General features: G+C 45.0%; 1 protein-coding gene across 3 annotated transcripts in view; it reads left to right on the plus strand.

The window, feature by feature from the left end:
• Positions 1–13,452, plus strand: part of MYO5A (myosin VA) — an 847,747-nt gene that overhangs the window by 651,971 nt on the left and 182,324 nt on the right. For all 3 annotated transcript variants that reach the window (XM_085644171.1, XM_085644172.1, XM_085644173.1), the window contains exon 16: positions 7,600–7,697. In XM_085644171.1, the coding sequence (XP_085500297.1) occupies positions 7,600–7,697 (98 nt within the window). The remainder of the gene's footprint in view (positions 1–7,599; positions 7,698–13,452) is intronic.

The following is a 13,452-nucleotide window of genomic DNA, read 5'->3' on the forward strand; positions in this document are numbered from 1 at the left end:
CCGGACCAGAAGGACTTACTGGCCATGGCACCTCGGATGGAATGAGGTTTGAATAAATCTAAATTTATACCTGCTAAGCTCATAGCGATTTTAACCCATCTAGCGATAGAAGCAGAGGAGATAGCTTTGTGAGGTTTAATGAAGGAGATAAGGAGCTGATTTACGTCAGGAGGGCGAAGAGGGTTCATTCTGCGGTCATACACTTTCAAACAATCTACAACACAAAGTTTTGGGCATGAGTCAAAACGCGGATAAAAAATAGAGTCAGACATAGTCTTGGTTCTTCTAAATATTTCAAAATTGACACCAAACATGTTGTAGGATCTGTTGGAGATTTCAAGGGCTTTAACATCCGAGACTCTACGGCAAGAAACTAGACAAAGAAGGGTTGCAAGTTTAATAGAAAGATTCTTATTATCCAGGAGTGTATTATCAGGCCAGTTGGAGAAGAGATTGAGAATCAAATTCACATCCCATAGAGATTGATATCTGGGTTTAGGAGGTCTCCTAAGTCTAATACTTTTGAGAACTCTACAAATGATATTATTTTTACCAATGGTTTTACCATTAACAAGAGCGTGTCCAGCGGAGATAGCAGATCTATAACAATTGATAGATCTATAACTAAGCCCCCTTTCGAATTGTTCCACGAGGAAGTTAACTATGTCAACAATAGGTGCTTCCACGGAATCCAGGTTCCTCTCCAGGCACCAACGAACCCATAATTTCCAGATGTTATTATACCGGTAGTGAGTACCGGGGGCCCAGGATTCTCCGAGGAGAGTAGAAGCTGTTGACGAAAGTCCTGTGAGAAGGTTGGATCGCCTGACACTCTCCAGGCAAGAAGGTTCAGGTTCCCTGAATGGACCAGGGGATGAATTCGACCGTCTACGTCTGTAAGAAGGTCCTCGAGGGGAGGAATTAGGAAGGGAAGGTCGTAAGCAAGCTCCAGAGTTGTGGGAAACCAGGCCTGGGAGGGCCAGAAGGGAGTAATTAGGACGATGGAACAACGTTCTTGTCTGATTTTCTGGAGTACTCTCTGAATCATGGAAAAAGGTGGGAAGGCATAACCGTTGGTCCCGATCCAGGGTTGAAGAAAGGCATTTACTGCTAGAGCACCCGGGTCTGGCATCCAGCTGTAGTAGTTCTTTAGTTGGGAAGTTAGTCTGCTTGCAAAGAGATCTAAATCCAGGGGGCCCCAGGTGATGTTGAGGGAGTTGAAAACAGAGGGATTGAGTTTCCAATCGGTGTGGTCCATGAGAAACCTTGAGTTCCAATCCGCCGAGGTGTTCGTCTTTCCTGGGAGGTATTCGGCTCTTAGAGATATCTTGTGTTCTAGACAAAACATCCAAAGTTTCTTGGCTAGGTTTGAAAGATCTACAGATTTCGTTCCGCCTAGGCGATTTATATATGCAACTGCGGACATATTGTCCATCTTTAGAATGACAGATCTCCCTTGAAGCGAATGTTTGAAGCTCATTAAGGCATACAGTCCCGCAGTCAATTCTAGGAAGTTTATATGATGGGAAGATTCTTCTAGAGACCAGACTCCACCCGTGTTCTGATCTAAGAAACAGGCACACCAGCCATGGAGACTCGCATCGGATTCTAAGACAAATTCGGGAGTTGAGCCAAAAATTGCTTTCCCATTCCAAGCATCCAGGTTTTCCAACCACCAGTTTAACTCTAAGATCGCCTCTTGATCTAGGGAGACGCGATCCCCGTACCAGAGGCCTGAACGAAGGGCTTTCAACTTTATTCTCTGAAGAGCACGATAGTTTAATGGACCCGGAAAGATCGCTTGGATAGAAGAGGAGAGGAGACCGAGTAACCTGGCTAAATCTCTTAGGGATAATAACTGTTGATTCAGAACATGTCTTATCTCTTTCTTGATTTTTGATATTTTCTTCAGAGGAAGAAGGAGGAGACATTTCGTGGTGTCCACCGTGAAACCCAGGAACTCTAAGGATCTTGAGGGGGAGAGTATAGACTTTTCTTTGTTTATAATGAAACCCAGGTTTTCTAGTAGGTCTATTACAGTCTTCAGATCCTGAACGATTTGGGACTGATCCTGTGAAAGAATAAGAATATCGTCGAGGTAAATGATCATCCGAATACCCTTTTCCCTTAGTGAAGAGGCGACCGACCTCATCACCTTGGTAAAGCACCATGGTGCTGAAGATAGGCCGAAGGGGAGAGCTTGGAATTGAAAGAGATGGTTTTTCCACAGGAATTGTAGGAAGGGTTGATGACACTCGGCCATAGGGATGGTAAAGTAAGCATCTTTTAGATCTAATTTGACTAGCCAATCTCCCTCTAGCAGTAGATCTCTGAGAAGGTGAATAACCTCCATCTTGAAATGCCTGTAGACAAGGTATTTGTTGAGATCCCTTAAGTTTATGACAGGTCTCCATCCCTTGTCTTTTTTCTTCACAAGAAAGAGTGTGCTTATGAATCTTAACATTTCTAAGGGTACCTCTCTGATGGCGCCTTTCTGAAGCATTGAGGAGATCTCCTCTTCTATTATTTTTTCCTGATCTATGGTGAGGGGGATATCTCTCGGGAAAGAAGTTTGACAAGGAATTTGAGTAAAGTCGATCATAAATCCCTTCACGGTATTTAAGACCCATGGGTCCTGGGTTATTAATTTCCAATTCTGAAGGAAGAATCTGAGTCTCCCTCCCACTTTGGTAGGGAGGGGAGCGGAAGGGGAAGAGTGTAAAATTATACTTACTTTGAGGGGTGCTGTCGTTGGAGGGGCAGCGTGATCTGAAGCTTCTGGATCGAAATCCTCTTCCTCTTTGTGGAAAGAACTGAGGCATGTTGGAGGGTTGGTAACCTCTTCCGCCATATCCTCCTCTGGATCTAGGGTAGGGCCTTCTGTTGAACCGGCCGGAAGGGAGGCCCCTTCTTCCGGCCCTTCCAAAAAGGTTGTTGGAGTTAAAAACCCTTTTCATGTTTTGTTGGGCCTTATCTAAGGCTGTGAAAGTAGACACGTACTTGCCAAGAGTTTTAATAAGGTCTTCACCAAAAAGAAGCCCTTTAGGATTGAGAGAGGGTTCTTTATCAGCTAGGTCGCTTAGTTTAGGGGAGATCTTATTAAGGACTACTCTCCTTCTTTCTGAGTTAAGGCTGGCATTGGCGTTACCCAATAAAATCAAGGCTCTCTGGCTTAAGCCTCTAATTAACTCAGTATTAAGGGGTGTCCCATTAATGTGGCTGACTTCTGATATATCGATAATCCTGGCTAGTGGGCCAAGGATATCAAGCACTTTGTCTTGGCATCCCTTTAGGGATCTTTCCATACCTTTCCTCGGGTCCCTTCCGAGTTTAAAGAGATATTTGATAAGTTCAGGGTCCAAGTTTGGAGTTTGGCAGGTTTTGTCGTTTATTGCAGGTCTTGAGCATTCAGCTCTCAATAAATTACGGGTATTTCTTTCTAAAGGGAATCTCAGCCATTTTTGAATGAACTTACTAACGTGTTCTTGGGGAAACCATTCGGAACTCCTAGGGTGTTTTAGGTTGAGGGGAGAAAACATCTCTTCACCAAGAGGGTCAATAATGTTGTCGTTAGAAGTAGAGGGTGTCTCCTCCTCAAAGGGTTGTGAATTAAATTCTTGGTCATCTTCGTCGAGGTCCAGGATATATTCGTCTGGGGGGTCAGATGAATCGTTGTCAGTATCCTGAAACTCCTCATCTCCAAAGTGGAGATCATTTTCATGAGCACTTCGATAGTTTGTGCCGCGAGGGACACCTTGATAATTTGTGCCGCTGAGGACACCTTTAAGATTTGTGCCGCTAAGGACACCCATTGACTTTGAGGTGCGGTGACCTCCTGTAAAGGTTGAGGTGCTGAGACCTTCCATAGTGCTCTTGGGGGTTGCATGATCGATATTGTTATATTTCTTAAGTCTTTTCCCCCTTGATTCACTGAGATCTTGATTAGGTAAGGTTAGGTCCATCTCAGTAGTATTATATTCATGAGATCTTTTCGAGGATATGGCTTTAGAAAGGGTTTGAAACATACAGGATCTCATTTCTTGATGGATCATGCTTTTAATTTTGTCGTTGTCCATGACAGGTATGGAGTTACCTTCGTCAGATTCGACATCAGACATTATGAAGATGACCAGGAGTATTGATATTGTAAAAAAACCCCTTTTTTTTTTTTTTTGTTATATATTTTTTTTTTTTTTTTTTTATATTATTACTATTTTATATTAAATTATTTGATGATATAAATTTAATTTATTCTTATTATTTTAAATGAATTTGGCTAATTAATGTTGGTAAAGGATCTCCAGCAATGAATAAATGCAGGGAGGCAAGGGTTAAGCAGTACGATAGATAGTCTTCGTGTAAACTGAGGCCCAAAGACGAGTGGAGAAGGACGAAACGTCAGTTGAATGATTTCCCAGATCGGGGGCTCAACTGCAGGACGGAGAAAATAAGGGAGGAATGCACCTTAGCGGAGTGGCTGCGCAACGCGTGCGTTGCCAAGGTGCATTCCTCAGACCTCGGAGCGGCCTTAGGCGAGTAAAGGAATCTGCGCTCAAAGGTGGGCGCTTACGGAGGATTGCGGGAGCCGAAGACGCACAATAGCGGGTAAGGAGACGAGGGGGAGAGCCATCGTTGGGGTGAGGCTCTCCCCCTGGAATGAAATTAAATAAACGCGGTTATATTTCGCAAACAGGGTGAGAAAGGAGTCGGAAGACAGATAAAGCCGGTAAAGGCGATAGAGCTGATAAAGCCGATCTCCGTAAATTGGAGATCGGTTGAAGGAAGAGTATAGATAGGTAGGGGGGTTATGGCCAGAGAGAGGTAGCGAAGAATATCAAGGTAACGAGAGCATTTAGAGATAATCACATTAAAAAAGTAAGAAAAGGCAGTATTATAAACAGAATTTAGTATTAAGCGTTATGGCAGAAACAAAAAACAGTTTTAAATGCTATCAAACTGAATAAGAGTAGCGGGAAAATATAAAGGACTTATCTGCTTGGAGCCGCATTTAAAAGAGGCAGATTGCTATGGTCTCATGACTTTTATTGTTGTTAACGTTCTGGAACTTTTGCTTTATGATGTATGCGGCTTGGAGTTCTGCATTAAAAGAAATATGCATAATGGTAGAAATCTTCAGTTTCGTTTTGAATTTTCAAACACTTGCCATCAAGTGAATGTACTTGATGGCAAGTGCATTCACTTACTAGTACCCGGTATAGTTGGCAAGTGCATTCACTTACTAGTTACCGGTATAGATTGCTAACCTTTATATACGTATTCTTTCATTTTTCTCCATATGTTCATGATTGGCCCAAAATTACTTTTTCATATCTTATCTGCTCCATATTATTTTCCGTGGATCTGTTGTGGCCTGGCATAAATCTAAGTTACTGAATAAGTTGTTATAAAAAATATGACCACATTTTCCCTGTGATTTTTATACTCCAGTGTCTTCTCATTGAAGCTAGAGCACAGTTCAAGATCGCTTGTGTCACACATAAAGCACTGCACACATCAACTTTCACATAGTTGGCAGATAAAATGGGAAATATCTCAGGGGTAGTGGCTCCTGCGCAGTTGTGAGCCTCTCTTCCTTACACCACGATCCCTCAAAAAGAGCAATCTATTTGCACTTTCTCTGAGGATTGTCTTGTCGTACTGGCCTTTGACGTGGTGAGACATGTATACCTCACTGGACATCCAGATAGGCCAGTTCTTTAAAACATGAACGACAAAGTCACAGATTCAACTGTTCCTCTCCCTTTGTGGATGGACTCTGCAACACCTGTGAGGATACATACCATATATTATGTGGTGGTGAGACAGGAGTAAACTAAGCCTTCACATGCATCTTCACTCACTTTCAGTGCCCCTGTCCCCAAAAGAAGATGGCTTCCTGTGTCACTGCCATCCTAATGAGCAAATTTGAACAACCAAACCACAATGCTAGCGGTAGCCCTCTAGAGTAGCACCAGATTTAAGATAACTCAATGTAGTTGTTGGTGATACAGTTCATTCACCTTAAGTTTGCAATTTTGGTTGACACCCGCAGCACAATGCCGTTCCAGTAACTGGAAAATACATGTACAAAAACAACACCAAATGCACCACTTAAATAATGTAATTCAAATAAAGTCCAAGTTCTTAAAGTATTTTTCGTTTTTCAAAAAAGCTCTTCTTTATTATGCAGTGAATATTGCAATTAAAAACAATTTTCCAACATAGCCAAAGCAGCCGACGCGTTTCGTCCACCTCTGGACTTCTTCAGGGCAAGGAAACTTGAGAGGGATTAATGATGTCTTCGGATTCTAGGTTTCTTGTTTCAGTTCCCTCATAGTATCAGATATCAAAGTTGTAGGAGTTAGAAGTCACTGTTTTTAATGTCATGTAGACAGCTAAAAATCGGAGTAGCGAAGTATTAAGTTGGTTGGCCCAAATGAGGCTTGACAGAATTAGTGGCGGTCAGTATCAAGAAATTCATTCAAAATGTAGGGCAGCTATAACATGGTCAGAGATACCCGAGTCCGTATCTCAGAAAAGAGGTCGAAATACACCTGTCCTGTCGAGCGGCAACCTCGACAGGACAGGTGTATTTCAACCTCTTTTCTGAGATACGGACTCGGGTATCTCTGACCATGTTATAGCTGCCCTACATTTTGAATGAATTTCTGGATACTGACCGCCACTAATTCTGTCAAGCCTCATTTGGGCCAACCAACTTAATACTTCGCTACTCCGATTTTTAGCTGTCTACATGACATTAAAAACAGTGACTTCTAACTCCTACAACTTTGATATCTGATACTATGAGGGAACTGAAACAAGAAACCTAGAATCCGAAGACCTCATTAATCCCTCAAGTTTCCTTGCCCTGAAGAAGTCCAGAGGTGGACGAAACGCGTCGGCTGCTTTGGCTGTGTTGGAAAATTGTTTTTAATTGCAATATTCACTGCATAATAAAGAAGAGCTTTTTTGAAAAACGAAAAATACCTTAAGAACTTGGACTTTATTTGAATTACATTGTTTAAGTGGTGCATTTGGTGTTGTTTTGTACATCCTAATGAGCAAATTTACCTGCAGTGCTATAATCGTGTATTTGACTATAAATATGTGCATGGACAAACCTGGTGTGCCAAGCCTGGTATCAGCCATGCCACCGTCCGAATCTTCTTCTCTGTTCTGCATTCCAAGCAAAGGGCTGGACTATCCATAATCGGAAAGTTGACTTGCTGAAATTGTGGTTCTTTAGCACTCCTCTTTTCTTCCATTCTTCTTTTTCTCTCTAGCTGTGCCATCATTGAAGCAGTAGGGCTTCAGTACAAAACCTCTAAAATGTGATGTTTGGATTCTGTGGATTGCTTGCTGATAATAAATGCATTAACGGAGTATGCTGGTGTGTACATCAGTTTGAATGTATTTTAAAGTAATAATCCCTTATATCTTGGTAGTTAAAAGTTGCAACATGAGAAGGCATTCACCAGTGCCATTGAACAAATAATAGCCATGAAAATGAAGGTCAAGATAATTTTTCTAAACATCTCAGCACACTTAAAAGGATTTTTACTGTAATGACATCTCCCCTTGCTTCCAATGTTGCAGTTCCGGAACTCCCTGAACCTGCTGATGGAGACGCTTAATGCCACCACGCCACACTATGTGCGCTGCATTAAACCGAATGATTTCAAGTTCCCCTTCACGTAAGTTGATGTCATTGAATTTTTATTTATTTGCTAATAAAATGTTTTTGAAGAAGGTTGATCTCCTCGCATGTCCCTGTTGTGTTCCACAAAATGTATCTACGGTTGTGTGCAACATTCCCGCAGTTAAAGAAAACCGAATTTTCCTTAAAGATTACTGTGAAACTGTAGAAAATATATGCAAAGTAAGTAATGATAAGGAACATTTTACTGCTCAAGTATTTTAAACGCCGTTTCGCCCTCAGGTTGAGATGGAAAAATCTCCAACTGTCTTTCATTTAGAGTGAGATCTGTGCTTTGAAGTGTTTGCCCTTCTCTGCCACGCATCTAGACTGTTTTTTTCCCCATCCCACCGCTTCATTTTTATGGACTTCACCAAGGCCGCATAGTGTTTTAACAGATGGGATTTTTTTTATGTCAGTTGCTGAGTTTTTTGGGTCTAAATATCTCATTGTATTCCATCTACAATGCCTTCAAATGCTGTCTCTAAGGGACAGACTAAAGTATGCTATTTGTTGAACACTAGTATCTTCGAAAAATATGTATTTCAATATATGGTGTAACATAATAGTTTTATTCCTCAGTTCAAATGAAACCGCTAATTCAGAATGGAGATCAATGCTAGAATTTCAGGATACATTGATAGAATTTCAGGATAGATCGAAGCTCATTTGAACTAATATACTTAGTCAGAGATTATATTGAAAATATGGCATGGGTCCAGCTCTTATGGACCTACCTTGGACAACCTTCAGATACGTACTGCTCTCAGCATCTAGAAAGGATTGTTTTGGCTTTCTAGCTTTATGGATGGTAAGATTATGGCTTGAGATCGAAATATCTGATGCCATTTGGCATGATGTAGATTCGACTGTGTCAGGGTTTGTATTTAACTTTGTTGGTACTTTGAAGATCTATGTATCATAACTACTGTGTAGCATGAAGGGCCGATAGTTCAGGTTTATGTATACGCTGTGCAAATATAAAGCATTTGCCTTGTAAATTCATCATATGATATTATGTTTATTTATTGTGATGCTGCAGTGCATTTATTCCAATAAATATTATACTGTTATGTGATGGTGGTACATAAAAGCAAAAAGTGCATGAGCGGATAGTTATTTTATTTATTTACTTGACAGCACAGCTGCACCATACACGATCATAATACTTTACAGTCAAGTAAGGAAACAATACAGAGATAACAACAGTGAAGCTGAAACACAATTGTAATAGTTAAATCATTGAGTAAGCTCTGGGTTCAGCTGCAAACATGGTCCTTCAGGTTGTTAGTGAAAGAGTGGTGTCTCAATCATTTCCTGAAAGACATGAAATGATTATAGGTCTTGAATTTTATAAATATTCAGAGTAAAGAAGAGCCGTAATGAAAAGTACAAAAAATGTATCAATAAAGAACAAAAATAGCGTTGACTATTATGTATCACAGAATAGTCATTTTCAGATTTGAGACTTAAAATGAAGCATCCACCAAATTATCTTCACCATTAGTGTACATGAGCAACATATCTTAGCAGTAGAGTGCTTGCAACTTTTTAGAAAGGTAAAACCATCAAGTTCATTCAAGTAACCGAGAAATAGAAAGTTGGCCAGGAACCTTCAGCTAGCTATTGCAGTGCAAAGTTTATACATGTAGTTAAAAGGTTACGTACAAGTACTTACTAATTACTTTAAGATCATCTCAAAGTATTGTCAATAAGCATATTTCATAGTTTCTGGAGAACAGCAGTGTTAGAAATGAGTCGCTAGTTGGCAGAGGTGGGTACCTTTGTCCAAATAGGGACCCTTGCTTCTAGTTAGTGTAAGGGGGACACACTCCTAAAATAACCCCTGCTCACCCTCTTGGTAGCTTGGCATGAGCAGACAGGCTTATCTCAGAGGCAGTGTGTAAATCATTTGTGAACACATAGAGTAATACAGTGAAAACACCACAAATGGACACCATCCACCAGTTTTGAAAAATAAGTAATCTTTATCTAAACCAAAACAAGACCAAACTACAAAAATCCACAATACAGTAATACAAATATGACTTTCAAATGGTAGAAATAGTTCAGTTCAAAGCAAATTGCACTTTTCACACAAAGTTCCTGGGATGCGTCACGCAAGCAAACAAAACGGGCTGCAGGGAAGGTGATGCGTTGGTTCCTTACACTCAGGGAAGGTGATGCGTCGGTTCCTTGCTCTGCGGGACGTGATTTGTTGGTTCCTTACAGCTGCACAGGGGAGGTGATGCGTCTGTCCCTTACCGTAGAGGAGGGGATGCATTAGTTTCTTACTGCGTGGGGAGGTGATGCACTGGTTTCTTTTTTTTTTTTTTTTTTTTTGAAACCGTTTATTACAAAACTCAAAAAATATACAAAGATGGGCCTACAACCTTCCGGCCGGCCGCTAGTAAACAAAAGGAGCATATGATACACATTGTAGAGCGCGCGTTGCGGCTGAGGAAGATGCACAGGAGTTAGCAGCGTTGATAGCCACACCTTCCGGACCCCACTGTACGGTTTCATTTTAAACTGAAATAACAACCAGAAAAAACAAAAACCACAAGGCAATCTACAATCAGAAATAGCAGCATGTGCTCCCCTGAGAGGGGGACCCTACCAATCCCTAGGAGTATCAAGAAGGGGAAGAGATCAGGATTAGGGCTGGGTAAAACTCAATGCCCGGAACAGGGAAGATGGGTCGGCTACGGGGATGGGGCAGGCGACGGATCGGGCAATAACGGTGGAGTACAGATTCCCCCGCGGCAGGCGTTCCAGGGGCCCCAGACTTTCACCCATGTCCCAGGCTTACCTCTCGCAACATACACCACCTTTTCCCGAAACATGCACCAATCCATATGCTCCTTCCAGGCCGAGACAGTCGGGGACCTCTGAGATCCCCACAGTTGAGCAATATCACGCTTGGCCACCATATATCCCAGAGTCACCCACCACGTCTGTGGCGCCGAGTAGTCGGTAGGTTCCCACACATTCAACAGGCATCTCCTCGCTTCGGGTAGCAGCACCACATGCGTAACCACACGCAGGACCTCATGCACACCACGCCAGAATCGCTCCACCTCCGGGCATTCCCACAATATATGCAGAAAGGTCCCCAAAGCGCCACACCCACGCCTACACAACCCGTCCACAGCATAGCCCATACGCAGAAGCCTTGGCCCCGTCATGTAGACTCTGTGGAGTATCTTGAGCTGGACGAAGCGAAGGCGGGCCGGTATGGCCACCTCTTTCGGGGAGGCCACCGCAAGGGTCCAGTCCTCGTCGTCCAGCTCCAGTCCATCGGCAACCCAAGCCTCACGAAGGGCAGTCAGCAATCCCGTGCGGTCATTGATCAGTTTTTTGTAGATCAGTGAGATCGTGCTGTCCGGAACGTGTCCATCCAGCACTCTATCCTCAAGGGGGGAACACTCCGGGATGGCTGCAACGTCCGGGAAGACGGAGCCCAGTGCATGACGGATCTGCAAATACCGAAAGTACTCCCTGCCATGCAAGTGGAACTCCGTCTGCAACATCTCGAACGTTTTAAATCCACCCCTCGTCCAGAGATCCCCCACCTTGCTAATGCCTATCATGTCCCACTTCTCGAAGCCCTTCGAGGGCCACAGGGAGCCCAACTGCTCGGACGCGTATAGTGGTGACGCCCGGGTCAGACGATCCTTCCACTCCATCGCCACATTAGCCGCATGCCACACTCGCACCATGACACGCGTGGGGCCGGTCAGCCGAGCGTCGGGCGTGCTGGAGTAGAGCGCTCGATTATAGTCCCCACCCGGGAGTAGCATCTTATCCATTTCGAATGCCGGGTTTAAAGCGGGCCCATACAGGCCGTGATTAATCGCAGCCAGCTGGGAGGCCCAATAGTATCGTTTGATATCCGGGAGGGCAATCCCGCCGTCATACCATGGGAGCGTCCGCTTCGCCAGGGCGATACGCGGCCTCCCGTCCCAGAACAGGCGGCGCTGTAAACTCTCCACCTCACGGAAGTAGCGCGCTGGGACGGGGTCCATAGTATTCTGCAAAGCGTAGAGGAAGCGCGGCAGAGACATCATCTTAAACAATGCCGCCCGGCCGAGCGGCGAGAGCGGCAAGCGCCGCCAGCGCGTGACATCTTCCTTCAGGCGCTGGAGGGGGGGGAAGCAAGTTCCGATCATACTGGGCCTCCGGGTCCAGAGTAATGAAGACACCCAGGTACCGAAATCCCTGTGGGGCGATCTGGATCGGACAGCCCCGCGGGAGAATGGGCGCCTCCCCAGAGAGAACATACACGCACGATTTAGCCCAGTTGATGACAAGGCCGGAGTTACGACCAAATGAATGCAAAACATCAACCAGTACTATAAGTGAGTTACGTGGGGAAGCTAGGTACAAGAGGATGTCATCAGCGTATAGGGATACGCGGTCCTCATGCTCGGGGGTCCAACGGAGACCACGGATGGAAGGCTCCCACCGCAGCCACTCTGCCAGGGGCTCCAAGGCAAGCGCAAACAGGAGCGGCGATAAGGGGCAGCCCTGCCGCGTGCCCCGGCCCAGCTCGAACGGAGCCGATACTCTGCCGTTCACCACCACCTGCGCCAATGGGCCCGAATACAGCAATTTGACCCAACTGATGAACCCTGCGCCAAAGCCAAACTTCGCAAGCATCGCCCAGATGTATGGCCATTCAAGCGTATCAAACGCCATGGTGGCGTCCAGGGATGCCAAAATGGCCGGCTCCCGTATGTACTGAACACGTGCAAGCACCCCATGCAAACGCCACAAGTTAAGAGCTGTTACGATGGGGAATAAAGCCGGACTGATCCTGGTGAACCAGTTCGCCCACCACGCCGACCAGCCGATTGGCCAGGACCTTGGCGAGAATTTTAGGCTCCGCGTTCAGTAGCGAAATGGGGCGATAGGAAGTAACCCGGTCCCGAGGTCTCCCCTCCTTGTGGATAACCACGATCGTAGCCAGACGCTGGTCCAGCGGGAGGGAGCCCACCGAATGGGCCTCCAGGAACATCGATCGGAGATGTGGTGCCAGCGTATCCGGTCTCAATTTGTACAACTCGATGGGGAGACCATTAGGACACATGGCCTTGCCGGAAGCGACCGAACGTATGGCGAGGGCAATTTCGTCGGAGGTTGGAGCGGCGTCCAACGACACTCTGTCCTCCTCCGAAAGGGAAGGCAGTGCGATATCCCTGAGCAGGGTACGGGAATCCTCTTCAGAGCAGGAAGACACCGGGGAATACACCCCACGGAAATAGTCCGCGAAGCAGGAGACAATTTCTTCCGGCTCAGTAACACACACACCGTCTGTTTTCTCAATCAGCGGGACTACACGACTCGCTCTCTCCTTTTTGTCCAGCCACGCAATCAATTTACCAGCCTTATCACCCACATCATACAATCTCCCCTGTTGCTCTCTACTGAGGCCCCTGGCTGCCTCCATGACGAGGGCCCTATAGGCCGCTTGCTTGAGTTGGAGGACATGTAATACGGCATCCGTCACCCCTCTTTCTAGATTACCCTCCAACTCGGCTATCTCAGCTTCCACCCGGGTCACCTCCTCCCGCTCGCGCCTCCGGGTGTGGGAAATGAGGGACAGGGCCTCTCCTCGTAGTACTGTCTTGAATGCCTCCCACAGTGAGACAGCCGAAGGCACGGACCCCACATTCTCGTCAAAGTAGCGCTGGAGGGATTTAATCAATTCAGCGCGAATAGTGGGGTCGCGCAAGTACCAGGGATTGATC

Source organism: Triturus cristatus, chromosome 3_1, assembly GCF_964204655.1.
Source record: "Triturus cristatus chromosome 3_1, aTriCri1.1, whole genome shotgun sequence".
Lineage (NCBI taxonomy): Eukaryota > Metazoa > Chordata > Amphibia > Caudata > Salamandridae > Triturus > Triturus cristatus.